The sequence below is a fragment of the Martes martes genome, assembly GCF_963455335.1.
Source record: "Martes martes genome assembly, chromosome: 5".
NCBI classification, from domain to species: Eukaryota; Metazoa; Chordata; class Mammalia; order Carnivora; family Mustelidae; genus Martes; species Martes martes.
Window position 1 is genome coordinate 25,628,799 of NC_137892.1, and position 24,966 is coordinate 25,653,764.

The window sequence follows — 24,966 nt, forward strand, 5'->3', positions numbered from 1 at the left end:
AGCCCAAAAAGATGTTCTCCAGTTTGCCATAGTCTCCAGCACTCCTTATTGTATTATACCTACCCTTTTATTAATTTGCTCACCTGCCTAGGACTTGGAGCCATTTGAGTTAGAGCCCAGAGAGAGAGTCCCTCCACTGTTCCAACAGAGCTCTCATCAATATCTCAGCTGGTTCTGTTTACCCCATGACTCAGCACAATGTCTAATTTCAATTCTTAGTTTCTTTGTCTTTCTGGCTCCATTGATGTCAGCAAGCCAACTGTGTGAAAGTACAGCACCATTGCAGGGCCAAAGAAAGGGCGGCATCAAGGGTCAATCCTTGGAAGCACTCCAGAATTTCTGACTTGTTTCCTGCATCTCTCCAAATTCCAGCTGCATCCTCAAGAAATTTGAAAAGAATCTCGCCAGAAGAGGGAAGCAAAGAACAGTCCAGATGTGCACAAAGATGAATGACAACTGTTAATTTAGGAGTTAAAAGCAACAACCGCAAAGACGGATGGATCTTCATCACCCGACCTTTCCACATGGAGTAGTTATCTCCAGAAAGTACATGCAGTCCTACACTCACAATAACCAAGGATTCACGTTCCGTACAACATAGAAGGAATTTGTGGGATTTGAGGAAGCATTTCATGAGTTTGGGGGAGATTTGGAGGGAGAAGGATTCAGGATAAGTGGGACACATAGAAGTCAGATAACAGAAGGGGCTAGCATGCAAGCATGAGTGGAAATAAGGAGGAGGGGAGGCAGGGAAGCAGGAAGGCAAATTAACAATTTATTGAGCATGTATTATGCACCAAGGATGGACTCAATACTTTTACAGACATCATCTCCTTTAATACTCACACTATCTCTTAAGTTCAGAGACTTGAGGATTTACTCAAGGTCACAAGGGCCTAAAGCAACAAAGTCAGAATGTAGAGCCAAATGTGTGACACAAAAGTCCATGTCCTTTTCATTGATACCAAAGTCTCTCCAAGGTGATTGATTTTAACCTGTGCAGCAAATGCAACCATGAGAGTTAACTCAATAGTGTCTCCCTTGTGGCTTGAACAAATAAGTGTTTAAAATAACTTTTAAAACGGTCCTGGGAGGTATGTGTTGTTTTTTCCTTTTTTCACCGGAAAGGAAACCAAAGGGCAAAAAAGTCAAATACCATACCAAAAGTCAAGGGCTTTTGCAGACATTAGCACTGTCAGTTGGTGCATGCCATGAGCAACAGGGTCACCCATCCTCTGGGCATCTTGCAGAGAGGCGAGCTAGGTAGGGCCAGGGTGCAGCTGGAGACATAACAGGGCTGTGCTTTCAAGAGAGGGATCCCACTCCCCAGCGGCTCTCCTTTTCACAGGGCAGTCCGAGATTGGATTTACAAGCAAGGGACAGAAAGTCTGGGCTTGAGCACTAAATGGTCAAGCTTAGGTGCCCCTTCTCTGTGAACACGAGTTGGTTTGGGGCACCGTTCTTCCCACTAGGAAGAAAGGAAGCCACCAGTACCTCAAGGAGATGTTTCAGACGTAGCCCCTTCTACCGGTGGGTGGAGAGCATTGCCTACTCCAGCTAGTTCATCCAAATGACCCAGAAAGAATTTCTAGAATCCTTGTTTGGACAATCCAACTTCTCTTTACTCATTTGTCAAACGTAGTGGCAGAGGCAGAACTTGAATCCAGGACTTTTGACTTCAGAACCCAGGAAGTAGTAAGAAAGCTAGCCCTGGTTGCGTGAAGACAACAGCTGAATCCAGGCACTACGGCAAACTCAAGGCTGTGTCACAGGACTTATTTGTGTTGTCAGGGGGTTCAAATGGCAGGTGATTGTCAAGGGGGCAAATGCCAGCATCCTGGTTCTGAGTGACGGATCCACTCACAACCCCCTAGACATAGCTAAGGAGGAAGGAAGGAGGAGGAAGATAACCCCAACCAGGAGAAAAAGGCCTCAGAGACTGACAAAGGAAATCATTGGAAACCTTTTCCGTTAAGCTCAAAAGGCATTTCTACTTTAAGAGGTTTGGCTCTTTCCTACTAATTTATAATATCATTTTTGTTTGTAAAATAAAATAGGCTACACGTAGAGTCCTGTGAGGAATGCTTTCATGAAATAACCCTCCCCATGATTTTTTTTTAAATTTCCAGTTAATTTTTAACTATAATTCATTTTTAAATACAGGTTTCCTTATACTACATTTATAGTTTTCTCTGACTGTTCTGCTTTCCTTTTATCTTTATAGTAGATTTAGAGCAAAGACCGGCATTTTTTGGTATTCTCTGAAAGGTTGAGGGATGTTTTGTTGTATCATGTGAAGAACCATTCTTATGAAACTATTACTGATGTGGAAATGCTATTTTTATTTCTCTCTATCCTAAAACTGAACCGGAGACAACAGGCAAAGAATAGTTTTCTTCTATAACAAATTTTTTTTCACAAATATAGCTCATTTGATGAAGTGATACTACCCCCTTTTTGCCTGAGATAAAAATCGGCTTCAGTGTTCATTCGTTCCTACGTTTGATCCTTGAAGGCACGGGTTGTGGGTCAAATGACACATTGCTTATGTACATGATTCACAAAGGTCATTTAAAAATAGAACCTTCGCCCAGGAGATAGATTTGGTTTTTCTACCTTTTATTTTCTTCCTTCTTCCTTCTTGCTTCCTTCCTTTTGGCTATAAACAACCTATAATTTAATTCATTGATATACTTCATATTAATAGTGAAGTTCTATGTTCTATTTTGTGAAAAAAAATGAAAGGCCTGAATGTTAAAAGATAAATACGAGAAATTATTTTTTTTCTTACCGAATCTCTACTGCATTTTATTTTCTAAATACAGCTTACGATACTGTTAATTTAATGTTTTACTTTGAACATGTATCTTGGTAGTTTTACAAGAACATTCTTGGTACTTGGGATTGGTGGGGAGGTAGGGAAGTCGGGGGGTGGGGTGTGAGCTTGAGTTTCCCTAGAAGCATATCCTGAGATGAGGAATTTGAGAGCAGGTAGTTAGTTAACTTGGGAAGTGAATTTCAGAAGTGCCTATAGAGGTATGGGGAGATGAGACAGGGAAAGGAAAAACGGAAGGCAATAAAATTAGTTCTGATTAAGCAGGTTATAGCTGTGATCATCTGAGTCCAGGTTCTGCCAGGTAACACGCAGACAGGTAGAATTTGGTTTTGAGTTGTCCCACTGAAAACCAAGGCTCTCCTGAAGGAGAAGAGAGATAGACATAAATATGGAAAGAGGGAAGATAAGAAAGACTCTGGTATCTAATTGGAACTGTCAGTATTAATATGAACTCATAATTTTTAAAAAGCACGTGTGCGTGTGTGTGTGTGTGTGTGTATACACACACAAACAGAGTGGTAGCAAATCTAGGGGGAGATGGAGGTTTTATGTACATCTGGGTTGACTGTACATTTTGAAGGAAAGAACCTGGGCACCTGGGGGGCTCAGTCATTTAAGCATCTGCCTTTGGCTGAGGTCATGATCCCAGGGTCCGGGGAGCGAGCCCCATATCAGGCTCTGTGCTCAACAGGGAGTCTGCTTCTCCCTCTCCTTCTGCCTCTCCCCCCACTTGTGCTCTCTGGCTCTATCTCTCTGTCAAGTAAATAAACAAAATCTTAAAAACAAAAAAAAAGAAGAAGAAGAAGAAGAAGAAAGGAAAGAACCTATATCTGAGGGAGCTAAGATAGGTAGTTGCGTGAAGCAGCAATATGAGAAATCCCCAAAGGGGAAACCCAGAGGAAAAGAGGTTTTTCTTCTTTTTTGGACAGTTTCCTTCTAGAGCTCTTCTCTGCTCTAAGCAGGATATATTTTACATTTTTATTTAATGAGGAGGTTGCCTGAGAAGTCACTTTTCTATTAACCATTTCAAGAAATCAGGATAATAACATCTGCCATAACATAAGCATTTCTTCATTTTTATAAAATAAACATGAGGGACTAATCACACAAATTCAATATGTGATCAGCAAAAGGGTTATAATAGGAGGAGGGGTAGCATCAGGTAAAAGATTTGATCCTTTGTTTAAAAAACAGAGGTCATCCTGAGACAGGAAAACTGAAGGGACCTCCATGAGAAAAAAAAAAAAAAAAGCCATATTTTTTTCCTTCACCACTTTTCCAGCTTCTAATCTTGCTAGGACCTGCACGCATGCTCACCCCACTCTACACATGCCTTGTGATGTGAATGGCATGTGTCCTCCTGGTAAAGGGCAAAGATATAATGATGTCTTTGGAATCTTCCAGCACAACTGATAGCATGTAAGAATGAGCAAGCAGGGTCATTATAAACCTTGTCCAAGGTCACTGACTCCAAATATATTGACACTTGAGACCCTGGCTTCAGGGAATGAGTGACTTACTGAAGGATACCACGAACAGAAAGGCTCAAAGCTAACAGAAAAAAGTTCACATCACGTGGTTTATTAAACCACTTTAAAATACACAGTGAGAAAGAGGGGAAAGAGAGGGATAGGTTCACACACAGGATAGGGTGCAAGCTACACGGCAGGGGCAGCCCTCCCCATGTGGGTGGATGGTGTGGTTTTGAGGACTAGAGTTGAGGTTTGAGCCAAGCAGCCCAGACAGAAGGTGCCTGACACCAACGATACATAATCGCCCTACTGGAGAGATTCAGGAGTCAGTACGCTCTGTCACATCTTTCGCATTTCAGTTCAACCTGTTGAACAATCTTGGGTTTTATTTGCGTTATTGGGTATAGGAAACATGGGACCAGAATGAGCGTCCAAAATGGGTGGTTGAATAAAGTCCTCACAAATATTGAGTGCTTTCCTATATCAGGTATACTCAGTATGCCATGAATATCAAGTGCCTTTTGTGTATTTAATCTATCACGAACATTAGGTCTTTAGTTCCTCATGAATATTAAGTACATCTTGGTTCTTTCATCCCTTTCTACTTAACACACATGTGTGCTCCATATTAACTTGTCACCCATACTTAATACATCTAAAGGCTTTCACTGAGGTAATTTGTTTTCTTTTAGAGCTGAACTGAATATTCTCAAACAAGACAATATTGCACTAAGAAGTTGTACATTTCGTTTGGTTTAATTTCTTTTTTTTTTAAAAGATTTTATTTTATTTGACAGAGAGAGAGAGAGAGAGATCACAAGTAGGCAGAGAGGCAGACAGAAAGAGAGGAAGAAGCAGGCTCCCCGCTGAGCAGAGAGCCCGATGCGGGGCTTGATCCCAGGACCCTGGGATCATGACCCGAACCGAAGGCAGAGGCCCTAACCCACTGAGACACCCAGGCGCCCCTGGTTTAATTTCTTTAATCACCTTTATTATCTTTCCTTCCGTTTTTTTCCCCTCCTTAAAGGACTCATGCGGGGCACCTGGGTGGCTCAGCGGGTTAAAGCCTCTGCCTTCGGGTCAGGTTATGATCTCAGGGTCCTGAGATCAAGCCCCGCATCAGGCTCTCCGCTGGGCAGGGAGCCTGCTTCCTCCTCTCTCTCTGCCTGCCTGTCTCTCTGGCTGCTTGTAATCTCTGTCTGTCAAATAAATAAATAAAATCTTAAAAAAAAAAAAAAGCACTCATGCGACATTTTTAAATGATTCATTCCCAGGTACCTTCTTTTTCTTTTAATTTTTTTATTAACATATAATGTTTTATTAGCCCCAGGGGTACAGGTCTGTGAATCACCAGGTTTACACACTTCACAGCACTCACCATAGCACACACCCTCCCCAATGTCCATAACCCCACCCCCTCTCCCTACCCTCTCCCCCTGGCAACCCTCAGTTTGTTCTGTGAAATTAAGAGTCCCTTATGGTTTGTTTCCCTCCCGGTCCCATCTTGTTTCATTTATTCTTTTCCTGCCCCCCAAGCCCCCCTTGTTGCTTCTCCACTTCCTCATATCAGGGAGATCATATGATAATTGTCTTTCTCTGATTTCCTTATTCCGCTCAGCGTAATACCCTCTAGTTCCATCCATGTCGTCGCAAATGGCAAGATTTCATTTCTTTTGATGGCTGCATAGTATTCCACTGTATATATATATATACCACCTCTTCTTTGTCCATTCATCTGTTGATGGACATCTAGGTTCTTTCCATAGTTTGGCTATTGTATATATAAATGTATATAAATATACATTTATATATATACATATACATATGTATATACACTTATATATACATATGTATATATAAATATACATTTATATATACATGTATATAAATACATGTATATAAATATCTGGATCCAAACAAAATTCTTGGAGCCATCATTATGATTTGGACAAAATTTTGTCCAAACAAAATTCTTGGAGCCATCATTATGAATTATTGTAATTTCAGTAAAGAGAGAACAGATTTTACACTTTGAATGTCTGTAATATTCTGGGTAATTTATGTCCGTCATAGGGTTTAGCCCCCAGGAGTTCTTAGAAGCAGGCACTGTTACCCTTTAAAAAGGATCTTACTTCTTATAAAGGAGGAAGTTGAATTGCAGAGAAGGTAATCTCTCTAATGTTAAGGCACTGCTAAGTGACCAGTCCTGTCTGATTCCAAAGCCCATGTCCTATTTGTCACCCTAGAGAGCCACATAATAAATCCTTCAGAAGAAATAATACATGTGGGGCTATCTGCCCTTACATCAGATGGCTCAGACCACTGTGCTTTTGAGTTTGTCTGATTTTGCTCTGTGGAAGACATGTGTGTGGCCATGCTATGGATTCCCTAGGCCATGCTTCTCCACAGACCATACTTTAGTTTTGTTCCCTGACAGGAAAATCCCTGCTTGCTCGGATCTAGGGTAGTTTTCCAATTTAATGGAGGCTAGACCCCATCCCAACCCCAGTGATCTAAATTAGTGCCAACTATTGTCATCCGATCTCCCTTGCCAATGACTGGCTTAGGCACAGGCATGGGAAACAATTCTGGCCAAGGAGACATGACAGGAAGTCTACTAGGGGGTGTCCAGCAGAAGTTTCTCCTATGGTGCCTGAATGGCTCAGTCAGTTAAACGTCTGCTTTCTGCTCAAGTCATGATCCTGGGGTCCTAGGGTCGAGGCCTGCATCGGGCTCCCTGCCCCGCAGGGAGCCTGCTTCTCTCTGTGCCTCTGCCCCCCTCTCTCTGCCATGAACAAATAAATAAAATTTTAAAAAAGAAAAAGAAAAAAGAAGTTTCTTCTAGCTGATAATAATAGACCCACGGAAGAAAATGACTCCTGCTCTTCACCCTGATAACATATCATCTTGTGGTCATAAGCAGACAAGCCTCAGAGCAAGAACCAACATGTCACTGATGTGTGAAAAATGGAAAAATCCCGAGCCTTTAATGATATCATCAAAATTAATACATCGTACATTCCTAGGAGGTACAGCCTGGGTCATGCCGTTGGTGTTTTGTTTTGCTTTGTTTTGATCTCCTGTATACCACATAATGTGCTGAACATCCTGTAATATTTTTAAGTGCCTTCTTTCCTACAGGTGAAAACATTTGGAAAATAAAACCAAAATTAAGAAGGTAACAAAATGATTGAGAGAACCATGGATGCTTTTCTTTGTTTTTGCCCTGTAAAGTTATTTAGGAAATAGTCCTATCTCAAGACTATTCTACAACACTTTTAAAAAACCTTAAGGGTGACTGCTTCCTTGCTGTGGGAAGAGCAGCAAGGAATGAGGTAAGATGCCAGGTGTTCATTATTGTGCCAGTTGTGTAGAACGCTGAAAAACCATTCCCTTGTCCTTAAAGGAGTGTGTCCCATGGGAGGCAGGTCGCAGAAATATTAATCATGACCTGGAATCTCCCCTGTGGGTCCGCCTGTGTGTTACACCAGTGGTACCCTTATGATCAAGTCGGGTGGCCAGGCTGGTCATATCTACCTCTACCACTACCACTGGTCATATTATTTTTGCGTTCCCCCCCCCTTTACTCCTTCTCTTGGAGGCTGAAAGCATTCTTCTGTCTAAAAGTATATTAATATGAGACACTGTGAGAGCATGTGTCATAGTTGTAATAATTTGGGATCTACTATGGGTAAAGTAGAAGGACTTTTCCATTTTTACAATCTATATTGTGTTTCCCTTGTACATTGGCATAGGCAATAAATTATGGTATGAGTAACTAAATGGATGCAAGTGTAAAATAAATGGAAATAGGGGCACCTGTGGGGGGGGGGTCAGTGGGTTTAAAGCTTCTGCCTTTGGCTCAGGTCATGGTCCCGGGGTCCTGGGATCGAGCCCCGCATCGGGCTCTCTGCTCAGTGCCTGCCTCCCCCTCTCTCTCTGCCTGTCTCTCTGCCTACTTGTGATCTCTGTCTGTCAAATAAATAAATAAAATCTTTTTTAAAAATTTAAAAATTTAAAGAATGGAAATAAGTTTTAACTAATGTATTCATTCATGTATTCTCCTTGCTGTTGAAAAGCTCGTTACATAGCCATGACAAGGTAAATAGATAATTACAATAAGGAATTATAGATATTATGCTAGTGGTGTATAGAGGGTACTAGGGAGGAAGAGTGACTTTTTTTAAGCTATGTATTTCAAGCAGAGGAAACAGTATATTCAAAGGGACGGAGAATTGTACATTGTCTTTTGTGGCTGGAGTAAAGAATGAATGCTCTTTACACCTACCATCTCCTTCCAGCATCGTTCTCAGAACCACAATGCTGATTGTGTTAATGTTTATGCCTTTCAAGCCTGCATTGGACAGTTTGCTCTGGAAGCAAAATCAGAAGGCTCACAAAGTAGGAGGACAGGTGAGTATTAATGAGCCATGAATGGGCTGACATGTTGACTTAATCCATGGGGTAAAGAAAATGTATGGGCATAAAAAGATAAAGAGTATGTGAACCAATTGGTAATCGGAGGAGAAGCCAATAGACACCCTGGAACAGATTCAAAGAAAGTGGTAGAGGCGTATTAGGAGGGAGTCTGTTATAGTTACAGACTAGAATTCTTGTGGTATCACCATGTTCCTTATCGATAATTACCATCTCAAGAAAGCTGGGCTGAATGAGTTTCTGTTCTTTACAACTCAACTAGCCTAATGAAAACCAATTCCTCTAATATGCGTTCCTTCTATTCCTTTTGAGTAGGATTCTTTCTTCATTTCTCCACAAACATGGCCCTGTCATTTCTGCCTGCTTCCATCTTTTATGTCATTTACCTCAGACATTGTTCCTTTTCCCCTCTCCACCTAGGCATTCAGCTGACATCTCAAGCCTGAACATGCTGCTAGATGCTGGGGGCTACAGTGATGACTCACACATGGTCCTTGCCTTCAAATCTGTTACCAACTTAAAGCTCCAAAGAGACAGGGTCAAAGTAATTACGGTACACCTGACAAAACAGGAAACTTTACAGCCCTTAAGATCATGTTATGAAGAACATGTAGTGACATGGCAAAATTCACACAATCTAATGACAAATGACAAAAGCAGGTCAAGATAATGGTAGAGAATATAGGCTTTAATTTAGGCTTTGTAGTCAGATCGGCCAGAATTCTAGAGTTTGCTAAGATACTTTCTAAATGTATGATCTTGAATAAGTGATTCAACCAGTCAGGGCCTCAGTTTTCTTGTCTATAAAATGGGAATGATAGTACTGAATTTTAAATAAGGTCCTCATGATCATTAAATGAGGTAATGTATGTAAAATAGTTAGTGCAGTGCCAGTTCATAAGAAATGGTCAATAAATGCAACCCAATATCAGCATATCATAGTATACTAAAAAAATAAAATATACACTAAATGTATCTATGGAAACTGGGAGAAAATATTGTACAATGTAACTAGTGACATTATACCTGAATGATATGACTACAGGTGATTTTTATTTTCTTCTTTATACATTTAGGTGGTTTCTATATCTTCTACACTGATAATGTTTACCTTGTAACAAGAAAAGTTATTTGAAACAATTATTAAAACAGGTTAAATATTTTTTCTAGTTTGATTTTTTTAGACAAGCGAATATTACAAAATTTTAATTAGTAAAGTTAAAATTAGACTCTGTTGTAGTTTAAATTGTGATATTGTTCCAAACAACATGCCCAAGAACTTTCATTCTATTATATAGTTTAAAAAAATACTAGAAGATTGTTGAACTTTCCTTGGAAAATCACACACACCAAAGATGTGTTTAGTTAGAAAATCCTGTTCTAAATGAATAATTTTGGAGTTAAATTTGCTGAGATTATGTGTGTGTGTGTGTGTGTGTGTGTGTGTGTGTGTGTCTTACCACAACAGCAGATTCTGACTTAGCATCAGTTCAAATCAAACCAGTGTTGTTGAATACTCTGCATGAAGAATCAGGAGAAAAGCATTGCTAGTCTAGTATAATATAATTATATTTATGTCTATACACAGTAATAATCACATTCTACCTATTCAAAATTAAAGCATGGATCAAAGATAAAAAGGTACAGCTTCAGAAAACAGGGATAGCCATGAATCCGGAGGCATTACACTTCGTGATTTAAAACTATCTTTCAAAGCTATAGTGATCAAAACAGGATGGTATTGGCTTAAAAACTGTTACATAGATCAACAGAACAGAATACAACACTGGAAATAAACCCATGCATATATGGTCAATTATTTTAGGACAAAGAAGCCAACAATATGCAATGGGAAAACAGTAGTTTCTTTAATAAATAATGTTGGGACAACTGGATAGCCAGACGCAAAGAATGAAGTTGGACGTCTATCTTACACTATACACAAAAATCAACTCAAAAGCAGTTAAAGACTTGAAAGTAAGACCTGAAACCATAAAAACTCTCAGAAGAAAACACAGAGGGTAAGCTCCTTGACATAGTATTGGCAATGATTTTTTGGATTTGACACCAAAAGTGAAGGCCACAAAAACTAAAATCAAAAACTGGGATGACATTAAACTGAAAAGCCTCTGCACAGCAAAACAAACTGTCATCAAAATGAAAAGACACCCTACAGAATGGGTGAAAATATTTGCACATTGTGTACCTGATAAAGGGTTACGATCTGAAATATATAAAGAACTCATACACATCAGTAGCAAAAAATAACCCAGTCCAAAAATGGGCAGAAGAACTGAATAGACATTTTTCCAAAAAAGACATACAAATGGCCAATGTGTACATTGTAGAATTTCAGATCCAAAGCACAATGAGATATCACCTCACACCTGTTAGAATGGTTATCCTCAAAAAGACAAGAGATAACAAGCAGTTTGAGAATGTGGACAAAAGAGAACCTTTGTACACTGTTGGTGGGAATGTACATTGGTGCAGCCACTGTGGAAAACAATACAGAGGTTCCTCAAAAAAAAAAAAAAAAAAAAAAAGGAACTACCATATGACCCAGCAATTCCACTTCTGGGAATAGATACATCCAAAGGAAATGAAAACAGGATATGGAAGAGATAGCCATGCTCCTGTGTTCACTGTAGCATTATTCACAGCAGTCAAGGCATGGAAACAATCTAAGTTTCCCTCAGTGGATAAATGGATAAAGAAGATGTTTTCTGTATATATACAGAACGGAATATTATTCAGCCAGTTAAAGAGGGAAATCCTGCATTGGCAACAACATGGATAGAAACTGAGTGCATTAGGGGCACCTGGGTGGCGCCGTGGGTTGAGCGCTTGACTTTCAGTTTCGGCTCAGGTCATGATCTCAGGGTCATGAGATCGTGCCCCATGTGGGGCCCTGCACTCAGTCGGAGTTGGCTTGAGACTCTCTCCCTCGGCCCCTACCCCACCCCCACGCCGTGACGTGCTCTCTCTCTTTCCCTAAAATTAATAACTAGAGCTTTTTTCAAAAAGAGAGACATTCAGGGCCTTATGCCAAGTGAAATAATGCGGATGGAGAAAAACAAATAGTGCATGATATCACTTATATGTGGACACAATAAGCATACAAACAAATTCTCAGACTCCCGGTAACAGAGCAGAAAAGTGGTTTCTAGGGGCTGTTGGGTGGGGGAAATAAGGGAGGTTAGTAAAAGGGTTCAAACTTGCAGCAATAAGATGAAAAGCTCTGAGGATCTAATGCGAACCACGGTGACTATAGTTGATAACATTGTACTGTATAATTGAAATTTGCTGGAAGAGTAGAACTTAGAGGCTCTTACAAAAAAGAACTAAAAAGGCAGATCTGTTCACTAGATGAGGGGCATCCATGTACAGGGCCTATGTTTATCAAATCACCATGATGGACACTTTTTAAAAAAGGAACGAAACAGGAATTTTGTTTACTAACTTCTCCGATTATTGTGACATGGCACAGGAGGCTGCCTTTAAGATTGGCAATTTTCAGAAAAATGACCACTCTCTGCTATTTTTCAATAGGGGAAAGTTCACAAGAATGGGTACAAAAAATAAGAAAGAGAAAGTGGGAGTGGCTTGCAACGGCTTTAACGTTGCTCCTTACGTCCACCCAGAAACACAGAGGAGAGCTTCAAATATTAATGCAGGGGCTGATAATTTCCAAATTTACACCTCCTGGAAAAATCTTGTCTTCTCTTCATCCCAAACCTCCTCCTGCTTGTTCCTCAGATCTCAGCCTAAATGTCAATTCCCAGAGAGTCTTTTGTGAGACCCAAGACCAGGTCAGTTTCCTCTAAGAGAGGAACTTTAAACCCTTATGACCTCTACCCACAGCGAGAAGAAATATATTTCATGCTATGATTTGGTGCACTTATAGGCAAATATTCATTCTTTTTTTTTTTTTAAAGATTCTATTTATTTGTTTTGAGAGAGAAGGGGCAAGGAGCAGAGGGAGAAGCAGACTCCCCACTGAGCAGGGAGCATGACTGGAGGCTCGATCCCAGGACCCTGGGATCATGACCTGAACTGAAGGCCGACGCTTAACCTCCTGAGCCCCCCAGGGGCCCCTTCAAATATTCATTCTTGAATAAATCACTATTTCTATGTGCCAGTCATTGTTATAAAGCACTAGGGATACAAAGCCAACCAAACAGCGAAACACTCTTGCGCTGGAGAGAGCTTATATTCTGTTGCTCCTACTTCTGCCTGTGCCTTCCTGAAAACTCTTCTCAAACCGATGGCTAGAATGATCCCATTCAAGCATAAGTCAGATGTTCCTCTGTTGCTCAACACCATCCAGGGGCTTCCCATCTCATTCAAAAGTCAAAACCAGGGGCGCCTGGGTGGCTCAGTGGGTTAAAGCCTCTGTCTTTGGCTCAGGTCATGATCTCAGCGTCCTGGGATGGAGCCCCGCATCAGGCTCTCTGCTCAGCGGGCTCAGCGGGGAGCCTGCTTCCTCCTCTCTCTCTGCCTGCCTCTCTGCCTACTTGTGATCTCTGTCTGTCAAATTAATAAATTAAATCTTAAAAAAAAAAAGTCAAAACCAAAAGCCTTGCTTTGAACTATAAGGTCTTGCATGATCCAGAGGCCCCACTGACCCGTCTTCCTTGATGCCATTCATTCCCCCTTCCGTCGCATTGGCCTTGCTCATCTATAAATCCCAACAATAAATCAGACCCACTCAAGGACTTTGCACTGGCTATGCCTTCCGTCTGGAATGTTCCTCTTCCAAACAGCTGTATGGCTCACTCCCTCAATTATTCCAGGTCTTTACCCAAAAGCCACCGTCTTCCCCAGCTGCTGCCTCTCATATTTCAACGCCTACCGCTGATATTTTATATACTCTCCCTTGCCTTTTACTTTTCAGTTTATCACCTTCTAATATCTTCTATATTTTACTAATTTATGTTGTTTATTATCTTCCTCCTAGAAAGCACACTCCACAAGGACCTGGAATATTATCTGTTTACCAATTGATAATGCAAACTGAAACCCGAAGATTCACAAAGCAATATTTATCCTTACTGTACATGATTTATTCTGACATTTTCCTTCCTTTGTTAAAAACATTCCTGGATCATGATGCACAGTTTATTCTTGGTTTTTTAGGTTTTTCTTCTTAAAGATTTTATTTATTTATTTGAGACAGAGCAAGAGCGAGAGCAAGAGCTAGAGAGAGAAAGAGAAAGCGTGCATGAGCGGTGGGGAGGAAGAAGGGCAGAGGGAGAAGCACACTCTCCACTGAGCAGGGAGCTGGATGTGGGGCTCCATGCCAAGACCCTGGGGTCATGATCTGAGCTGAAGGCAGACTCTTAACTGACTGAGCCACCCAGCACCCTGATCCACAGTTTATATTACGCTCACCTAATGTAGGTTTTCATTGCATCTCGTGTGTTTGGTTTCAGAGTATAACATCTCTCCCTCCGTCCCCGCACCTGCTCCCTATAGTTCACGTGCCTTCTCTCTCTCAGTCTTTCTGTTTATTCCCTGACATACTGTAAGTTCCATGATGGGTCAGGGCCATCTTACTCACTGTTGTATTTCCAGCCCCTAGAATAGCACTGTTAACAAGTATAAGTTCTGTACAAGCGGAAGTTAAAAGGTAGAAACTGCAAGAAGAAGTTGGCCACCCCCCAGATGCTAAGCAGAAACCCAGAGGGAAGTAGAAACTGTGACCACGTAGAGAGAAACAGAACTGTAATCCATTTCTAAGTCCATGCGTATCTCTACAGCCAACATCTTTACCCCCTCTCTTAATTAAGGTGAAGTTTTTGGTTTTTTGAAAATCATGCTACGTAAATAGCAGATGAATTAAACATTTTGATCAATCGGAGCAAACAATCTGAAACGTGGGTTGAATGAGTATCACGTTTCTAAATCTCATATGGGGGTTGATGGATAAACAGAGGAATTACCCTAAAGCCTGGAGATGGGGAAGGCAGGAGAGTAAGCCTGCTTCAGTCAGCCCTCCTGTCCTCTTACCACCCAGCTGACTTCCTTCTTCACTCTGCTGCAGGACTCTGCCCCACGGGAAGGGCTCCTGCTAGACTCCGGGGCCCTACAGAAGGATGATTTAGATTATACTGGGAAGGTGCTTTCAAAGGTAAACAAGACTTACAGGAGTCACCTCTCTCTGGGTGTCCTTTCTTCTCAAGGGTTTAGGTGAAACAGGCCGATTCCCCACCCAGGGGAGTGTCTAGGTTAATAAATAATTCTGGACTGCTCAGGTTTAGGTTCTGTCTTGCTCTTTTGCATTCGGGCACTTTTCATTGCTCTAGACCTCATTTTATAGAAGAGCTATAAAATCGGAGTGTCGAGTTTGACCACTGAGGGGGTGCAGTCTAACTCACTAGATTTCACATTGGAGGTAGGAGACCAAAATCCCATATAGAAATAACAGGTGCGGGGTGCCTGGGTGGCTCAGTGGGTTAAAGCCTCTGCCTTCGGCTCAGGTCATGACCTCAGGGTCCTGGGATGGAGCCCAGCATCATCGGGCTCTCTGTTTAGCAGGGAGCCTGCTTCCCCCCACCTGCCGCCTGCCTCTCTGCCTACTTGTGATCTCTGTCAAATAAATAAACAAAATCTTTAAAAAAAGAAAAAAGAAAGAAAGAAAGAACAGGTGCCTATGACTGTGTTGTTTTGGGTTTTATTCACACATACATGCATGCACACATGCGTGCATGCACACGTAAACACACATATGGGGGTATCAGTAGGAAATATATATATTTATACATGGAGATACAGTCCTTTGGTGGTGACCAATTTAACCATGAAGCTAATTAATGTTAAACTTCAGTGCTTTTCATTTGCATGGGCCCCTTCTAAGAAATGAATGTAATTTTGTCTGTCCTTTTTAAGACGCCTCCAAAAATGTATACTCGTCCTGCCTCATAAAATCTGGATCTGCCCATGCCTTCAGGAATGTGAAGGGTAGAGTTACATGTTTTAGGAACTCGGGTCTGCCTAGTAGCACTAGCTCTCATGAGCCCAAACACCTGTGCACCAAGCTGAGGAGTTGCTGCTGTGACACTAAAAGAAATGGGGAGAAAAACAAACAAAAAAAAGGGATGGAACAACATTTCATTTCTTCTTATCGCTGAAGCGGGTAAATCAGGACTCAGAGGAAAATACCAACAGAGCTGAAAGTATGACTTAGCATATGAGTATAGAAGGAAAGGCCAATAACCCAAATAAGTTCAGAATAAAAAAATATACTTTCTCATCTTTATTTGATGTATAATTTATACAGATATTTAGTTGATATTATCATGTACCATAATAATGTAAGATACTGATAATAAGGGGAACTAGGTAGGGGTTCTAGGGGGATTCCTTGAACTATCTTCTCAATTTTTCTACAAATCTAACGCTGTTCTTAAAAAATCAAGTCTATTATTTAAAGAAAGGGTTGTCAGTTATTCTAATAAAAGCATATCACTTACACACTGCATTTCTATTTAATGGAAATACTTTTGGGAGACTGACATTTGTTAATCTTAAAAAAAATTATGTTGGAGACAGGTTTAATTCTACTTAACCAAAGTGGAATAAGCATCTGATTTAATTAATTTAATTTATGGTAGGCACTGGATATTGTGAGGATTTTTAAACTTAATTAGGAAACGTTTTTAAATTAAATCCAGCACTGAATGCTTGTTTCTTTCCATTTATTTTATTTAACCTAATGATCAGAAGCATACTGAAGCTATAAAACTTTAATGAGATATTTCATTTGGAGAGAAGGTGGGTTGTTTCCCACCTCCCCGCACATAAATAGGTAATTCTAGAATTGGTCTATAATGAAAATCAATACCTGTTTGAAGTTTTATAAAACTGTATTTTAAAGTAAGGCTCTCTAACCTTATAATTTTCTAACACCTTTTATATGTGTATTGGAGCATTTCACAAGCACCTTATGGTGCATTTATAGTGACTTTTCCTAAACGAGAGAAGCAGATGAGTCAAATGACTAATACCAGATTCTCCATGAGTCAGAGGAGGAATTGTTCCATTGAGTCATTACCTGCCAGTCCTAAAGTCATTTTCAGGAGAATTACTTAAACATAAACCATCTGAAATCATAGTAAGGAAATAAAATAGTGGCTGTGTGCCTACCAGTTTCCAACAGGAGGTTGTTTGAAACCAAATTTGAAGACATTAATTTACCTAAAGATACTGCTAAACTGAAACACAAAGGTATTGTTCTCACCTGAAAAAAATATATGTAGACAAATATCTGTTGCAGTCATGCTAGTCTTAAGGGCAAACAGTAGCTTAACCTACTTAGAGCTTAAATGCTATTAATCTAAAACCCTTTCTCTCTGTTATTCTGCCTATATAGGAGGTATATTAGACAAGTCCCTAGCACTCTATTAATTTTGTCAATACAATCTCAGTATCCTAGCTTCTAAGATAACCACATATAAGTACTGTGACAACACTGTGGCAGAAGACATAATCATGAAATTTTTGAATGCCATAAACCAAGAATATCCTTCCACAGAGTTTTCACGGCCCTTTCGTTTAGTTAATGAGGTTTCTCATGAGAATACATAACCAGAAATAGAACATCGATATTTTGCATACAATTCCAAACTTAAGATTAGTTTTTACTTACACCCAAAATAGGTAGGGCCCTGGTAAGCTTGTTTTCAACCTATGAGGTACAAGCCTGTGCTAGTAAAAGACAGTATCTCAGGTAACCCATTTAAAGCAGTATGGTTTTGTTTTGTTTTAAGATTTCTTTCCTTCCTTCTTTCCTTTCTTCCCTCCCTCCTTTCTTCCATCATTCTTTCCTCCCTCCTTCCTTTCCCTCCCTCCCTCCCTCTCCTCTTTCTCTCTTTCTTTCTTCTTTCTTTGGTAGGATCCATGCCCAATGTGGGAATCCTTGAACTCAGGACCCTGAGATTAAGAGTTGGATGCTATGCTGACTGACCCATCCAGGCACCCCTAAACATACATTTTCCAAGTAATCTCCATACCCAACATGGGCTCGAACTCACAACCCCAAGATCAAGAGTTGCATACTCCACCACCTGGGCCAGCCAGGTGCTCCATAAAGCAGTATGGTTTTTTAAATGAGTAATAAATAGGGGCGCCTGGGTGGTGCAGTCGGTTAAGCGTCTGCCTTTGGCTCAGGTCTTGATCTCAGTGTCCTGCGATTGAGTCCAGTGTCAGGCTCTGTGCTCAACAGGGAGTCTGCTACTCCCTCTGCCTCTGCCTGCCACTCCACCTACTTGTGCTCTCTCTCTGTGTCAAATAAATAAAATCCTTTAAATAAATAAAATAAAATGAGTAATAAATAGAAGAACACTTGATCTGAAGCACACTGGGGAAAAAAATATTAACATAGATGATCCAATAGTTCTGAACTGCTTGACATTGTCACAGGAGTTTCTAACCTTGTTGGCAGAGACCTTGAGGGCAATGAGAATGTTGTGTCAAGCAAACAGCAGATTCTAATCAAATTCCTGGTTGCCTAGCTACAGTACTTGATAATGAAAAAATAAAAACACTATTCCTCTGCATTAGTACATGTTCTCTTAGTATAAATTTATGGTATCAGAACTAATAAAATCCTGGGACCTTGTCCTAAATGTGTATATGAGGTAAGTCCACCTTGAATCCTAGCAAAGTAGGATTAACTGCTAGAAATACCTAAAAGCCCTTCTTAGAGAGTTGTCTGTTGTGGGCTGACGGCATGTACCCTCAGGAGAATACCTTGCCTGATATCTTCACCATAACACTCTCCACAAGTACAGTACTGCTTGTGGGTGGGATCATGTGACTTCCTTCAGGATCGACTCATAAATAATTCACTCTAGTGGAATCTAGGAACTGCATCATCAAGGACAGTCCAATTTCACTAAAAATCTGTTTGACTTAAGTTGTCATTTAATGAACCAGTTCCCATTTCCAAACAAATGACTCATTAATAGGGGGGGGGTGATAGAGTTCAACAAATTGCATCAAATGGAAACCCCAGTGTAGACCTGCTGTTCCCAAACACAGGTCTATCCAACCCGACTGTTAAAGAGTTAAATCTTTATCCTGTGACTGTGTTTACCTGCTGGGATCGCAGAACAAAGAAGGACAGGGAAGCCAGGCAAACAGGCGAAAGAGCCTAAACCCAGGGGACAGCTCTAAGAAGGTGTAAAACCTAATTGTAAAGCTCAGGATAGAAGAAGAAGGCTAAGGACAAGGTAATCCCCAAAAACATGCAAAAAAGAGGTAGAGCTAAAAGAAGGGGCCTTCTGCGACTGGAAGCCTAACTTGACATAGGGCAAGATTAACAACAACAAAAACAAAGAATTCTCTAATATAGAAGTCATCCTCTTCCCTGACAGACAAACCTAAGAAAAGACACTGCTATATATATATATATATATATATATATATTTTTTTTTTTAAGTTGCCATCTGGACTCTACAGTAATTGGTTTTCTTTTAAACATTATTTAAATTAATCCCAGCAATTTTGACATTCTATCAAGTTTGTTTAAATGGGAGTTTAATTATATTAAGTTTTTCCATTTTGTGAATCAATTTTTAGCAAATGGCCAGCAGGGAGAAACAGTTTCTTTAGGAAATAACTGAATTTGACAGTAAAGTCTGAGCCAAACGTCTGGTTAGATCGGGAGAGATGTGTCAAAATTCAGTGTGAGGCTATGTCCTGAAGAGTATCCAAAATGCAGTGGTTACCTCTAGGACCTGCACAGCTGGGAGGCCAAGGGCAGGAGAGAGACATCTCACTACATACCCTTCTGTACGTTTTGGGTTTTACACCATATGACTGTATTATTTATTCAAAGAAGGAAATAGAATTTTTTTTTAAACGTTAGATTGATGTGTTTCCCTTAAAACAGTAAAAAGACTGACAACAACGTAATCTAGTGGGAAGATCCTATTCTTGAAACAGTCAAAGACACAGTAAATGTCATTCTATCCCTTAGGTTAATGAGTTCTGCTATCTTCCAATCAGAAAGAATGCACTCAATCAAGTGTCTTTTGGGGTCAAAGAACAGTACTCCTGAAAGCCATTTCACAACTGTATTTCATTGTGTGTCATCATTATAAATTATTTAAGATAGTCTTTGGGGCAAAAAAATAGGTGTGGTTCCAAAATTAATACTTTTAGCTCCTGTAGATAAAAGGGCAAGTTAGAGTACAGAGGAAAAGCAATGTTGAATTTCTTTCTCTTTTTACATCTCAGAGGTTTTACTGATCCTGGAGCTGACAGAAACAGAAAAATCAAACTTTGAAGTAGGAGAATGAACATGACCATCTATGACAGACCTGTGAATTATTCAGGGGAGGCTATTTTAAGACCTACATTAAAAAAATGTTTCCCATTGACTGTTTCACTCCTGAGGGGGATTCAAATTACTGAATCCATTTGTGACAACCAAGAAAAGATCTCTAAGTCTGACTTCATAAAGAAATGGGATAGCGACATGAAAGAGCAGCCAATGGGGTGGTATGTAGAAGGCAGGAGATCATAATGATAACAGTATTTTCCTAGGCCCATGTCTCTGACTCTGGCGCCATACAAACACACTCTTCTCTTCTTTTTTTCCTTCCTCCCTCCCTTCCCCTTCTCTGCTCCCTTGCCTCCTTTTTTCTTTCCAAGGAGACGTGATCCCAGGCAGTGTTCAGACCTATCTCCTGGATAGGTACACAAATAACCAAACAAATCACATACAGCAAATACATGCCATACGGACATAGAAGGACAGATTTTGAGGTTTTCTGACCTGACCCCGTTCTGGTGCCTTGAGTTTTCAGTGTTGCCACAGCAACACCCTTGATCCACTGCAAATGAAGATACAGTTTGGATCAAAGGCTGTGGCAAGGGAGAGGGTTTAAACAACCTATTGTAAGTAGATGAATAGGTAAACACAACTCTGCTGCCCCTTGTGAATTAATGGCAATTTTTTCCTGCTAAAATAATGTGTACATTTATTATTGCAATCTAAAGTATTTATCAGTTTAGGGGCGCCTGGGTGGGTTAAAGCCTCTGCCTTCGGCTCAGGTCATGATCCCAGCGTCCTGGGATCAAGCCCCACATTGGGCTCTCTGCTCAGCAGGGAGCCTGCTTCCTCCTATCTCTCTGCCTGTCTCTCTGCCTACTTGTGATCTCTGTCTGTCAAATAAGTAAATAAAATCTTAAAAAAAAAAGATTCTTAAAGTATTTATCAGTTTAAATGATTCATAGCTGTGCTTTGAATATTTCAGAGCAACTCATCATGCAAGACTACCATTTTGCTTTGTAATGCGTTTGAGAAGACTGGAACTAAAGGTTTACCATCTTGATTACATTTTACTTGGGCTAAAACTAAAATTAATTTGAATCCATAAGACAATAATGAGCTTTAAGCCAAGTAAACTGAATAAGGAAAGACGCTAACTGAAATCTTGCCAGTGTTAGCCCATAGAGAAGGTAATCCAAACTCCAATACACGCAAGGCATTCAAATCCAATCTAATAACATTCTGTTCTTTTCCTATTACTCTTAAAAACTGTTTCCCCAAACTCTTCATGCTTTTTCAACTAATGCCAACTAGCTATGGCTTCTTTTAGCCGCTTCTAACAGATTCAGATCAAGACTAGATCAGATTAAAGCAAGACCTAGCAATGGCATAAACAACCTCCCACAGCTAACCTGACCTGAAATAGGAAGGCAAAACAAAGCACAGAATCTTAGAGACTGAGATGTGAGGTTCACAGAAGAAAACAGCCAGAGTATTCACAGAGGCACTCATGCTGTAAGTGCCTCTTATGGCCCAGGCATAGAATCCTTCTAGCATTTTTTCCATACATCTAAATCTACAAGAAGCCCCAGTTCTGACCACGTTTCAATTTGTGACAATGAGAGTTACAGCTTCGGAATATTCGAAGGGGCTTATATACCTTGCTATTTTACTTAAAATAACAACCACCACTGACATTTATTATTGATAACATAATATTAAGTGTTTACTGTTTGTCGGAAACGGTGCTAATCGCTTCACTGGCATTATCTCTTCTAAGCCTCAGAACGACTCCATGCAGGAGGTACTAACCATTTTACAAAGGAAGAAACACTTAAGTGTCATGACTGAGTTAAAAGCCCATGCACTTATTCTCTGTACTGTACTACCTTTCAGAATTTTAGCGATGAGGAAGAAACCCGTATCATTTATGTGACGGTGGAGTGATTCACGTTGGTATCTTGATGGTGTCTGCCCATATAAGTTATTTCAAGTTAAGCCAACTTCATCCTCCTGTTTTACCTTTCAGACAAATCATATTCCTGTTAGGCATTTAAAAAAGAAAAAAAATGTAGAACTAACAGCTAATATTAACTAAGCCTCTAGTATGGTTTAGGTACTGGTCTAATTCATGAAGTAGGTGCTATTTAAGCCCTAACAGGTTAAGTTTACAGTGCTCACGAGCACCAAAGTCAGGATTCAAACCCAGGCAGTCTGGCTTTAAGGATCGAAGTCACTGCTCTTTACAGCCCTTCAGCGAAAAGAGCCTAACGTGCCTATACCGATGATGAGTCTTATGCCTTGAGAAGTAAGGGTCAAAATAGACAGTCTTAGAAGACCCACAAGTTCCATTACATTTACAGCAGAACATTTCCTCCTTTGTTGCTAACCCTTTGGAGGAGCTAAATTTTAAGTCAGAATTAGGCATGAAAGGGGAGAGGATTGGCTATAGTTACTCAAGTGGTCTAAAGACCCACAGAATCAGCTCCCACTGAAGACCTGGTCATTAGCACTATCCACTTCCCAATGGAGCAGCTGGTAGGGTTCACTGAGGGGTCACTATTTACTGTATAGGAATAAACATGGAATTCTTCCGAGAAGATAAATTTCTTCTATCATTGCCCATCAGTTACAGAATATCTGCTCCTCCTATCTTACAGAGTCCCTAACCTTAAGTTGAATGCTCTACATTTATCTTTGAAACGTCTTAATAACACCTTAGTGGAAGGTCCACTGTTAATACAAAATACAAATTTTACTTATTTTCAGGATTATACACGTAACTACAGATTTTTTTTAAAGATTTTATTTTTATTATTTGAGAGAGAGAGCATAAGAGTAAGGTGAAGGGCAGAGGGAGAAGCAGACACCCTGCTGGGCAGGGAGCCTGATGCAGGACTCAATCCTGGGACTCCCGAGATCATGACCTGAGCCAAAGGCAAACGCTTAACCAACTCACCCACCCAAGTACCCTGTAACTACAGATTTTAATGAAGTGACATAAATTAACATTTATTTCGTGCTTTAAAATTTCAAAATCTTATTTACAAACAATTGCAATGTCATTTCTATTCCTTAGTTGCAAAAATGGAAGTAACAGTTTGGCAAAGTGACTTACTTAAAGTGACAAAGCATATTGGTAATACTCTTAGCCTGCATTGTAGTTTGTCCATATTTAAAGTTCTAATGCCATTGTTACTGAACAGTAGCAAAAACGTATTAAGCACTTACCATGTTCCAGACACTGTATTAATTAGCATTCTAGGTGCATAGTCCATTCTCATAACAACACCACGATGAATTAGTTGTTGTTATTCCCATTTTATAGATGAAAACATGGAGTCTCAGAGAAGTTCAATCATTTACCCAAGATCCAAACCCTGGTCTCTTTGACTCTTAGCACTTCATTTCCATCTAAACCCTGAAAAATGGAAGCACAAAGGTAAAAATATTTCCCTTGCTTAAAATTTTAAAAAGTGAGGGGTTGGGGAGAGGATTGTATGAATGATGGCAATGTGCCATGAACAAGGAAATATGATTATGAGCTTAATGCTATAAACCTGAACCCAAAAGAAAGGCAAAGAAAGCAAGGACATGACAAGCTCCTCTGTCTGTTATTAGGTTCTACCTTGCTTATGTTCTAAATAGAAACCCATTGAACGAGGACATTGAACTGTGGTTGAGTGGGTTTTACTGTAATAGTTCTCTCCATGCAGAGTGTTTACTAACAACAATGTTACCTTGCAATAGTAAATAGAAAACCATTAGACAATAGCCTGTAATGTTCGTTTTAGGTTATAAAGGATACTACATAAATAGAAATGATACTTGTGGGTACACATAAACAGACACACAGACACAGATACATACACAGACACAGATACATATACAAATAGAATATTGCTTGGCCGGGCCTGTAAATTACTTTGTGCACCTGAATATCAGAACATGACTTTTCCAATTGAATGGCATTTGCTTAAAGTAGATCCATTTGCACAAATTTATATTATCCAGAATGAAGTTTCAAATATTTGTAGCAACTAGATTATGGTGGGAGAAAGGGTATCTGTTGAATTGCACATGTGACATAATTTTTAAAGCTGACTCAGGGCAGTTAAAAAATGAGTATGACTATCAGGATCAAGATATATTTATAATTGTGAAAACAGAAGCTTTTCAGGTGAAATCCTTTATTAATAAGGAATTATGCTTTTATCAAGTTACTTCCTTTCCTCTAAAGAGCTTTATTTGAGGTAGAGATCAAGGTATACAAATTTTCCACAATATATGTATCATCTCTTACTTGTCACTCAACTTCTCTAGCCACCCAAGATGTTTTCCAGCCCCTGGACTGGTCAAGCCATTTCATAACCCTTGCTTGAGTTGCTAACTTTGTCTAGAAAGCACTCCATGTCACCTTCACATCTTCATCTCCCAAGGACTTACCCCTAAGTACCTCTAAGTTACCTCTAAAACAGTACCTTCTTCTAAGCAACTGTTCCAGATCCATTAAGACATCCCTTCCTTGAGAACTGACCATTTCCTCCACACTCCTTCTCCCTAAAAGTTCACCTACATGTTATTTCTTCATAGTTCGTATATCTCTTACCATATTTTCTAACTTATATGTTCCTCTTACCCGGCTGGATTGTAAGTTCTGTTGAATGCTGACCTTCTCTAACAGATTCTTCAACACCTCTCCAAAGATTGAGCTTTTTGAAGTATCACAAAGGCTAGGATCTTAGTTGAGTGCCAGAGTATTTCCTTTCACATTTGTATGAGGAGTTCCTAGTTTTATGATAGCTATCTTCTTAGGAAACACAATGTTCCAAATTTTTTAATTTTCTGGCTATCCTTAATTGGGTTCCTCCTGAGGTGAGGAAATTTCTTTGTCTCTGGAGCACTTCAAGAACTACCACAAAAGTATATCTAATATCCTT

General features: G+C 39.9%; 1 protein-coding gene across 2 annotated transcripts in view; it reads right to left on the reverse strand.

Moving 5' to 3' along the window:
• The window catches only part of DTWD2 (DTW domain containing 2), a 196,649-nt gene that overhangs the window by 153,366 nt on the left and 18,317 nt on the right, over positions 1-24,966 (reverse strand). For both annotated transcript variants that reach the window (XM_080804993.1, XM_080804994.1), the window contains exon 2: positions 23,258-23,447. In XM_080804993.1, the coding sequence (XP_080661119.1) occupies positions 23,258-23,310 (53 nt within the window). In that variant the 5' untranslated portion in view covers positions 23,311-23,447. The remainder of the gene's footprint in view (positions 1-23,257; positions 23,448-24,966) is intronic.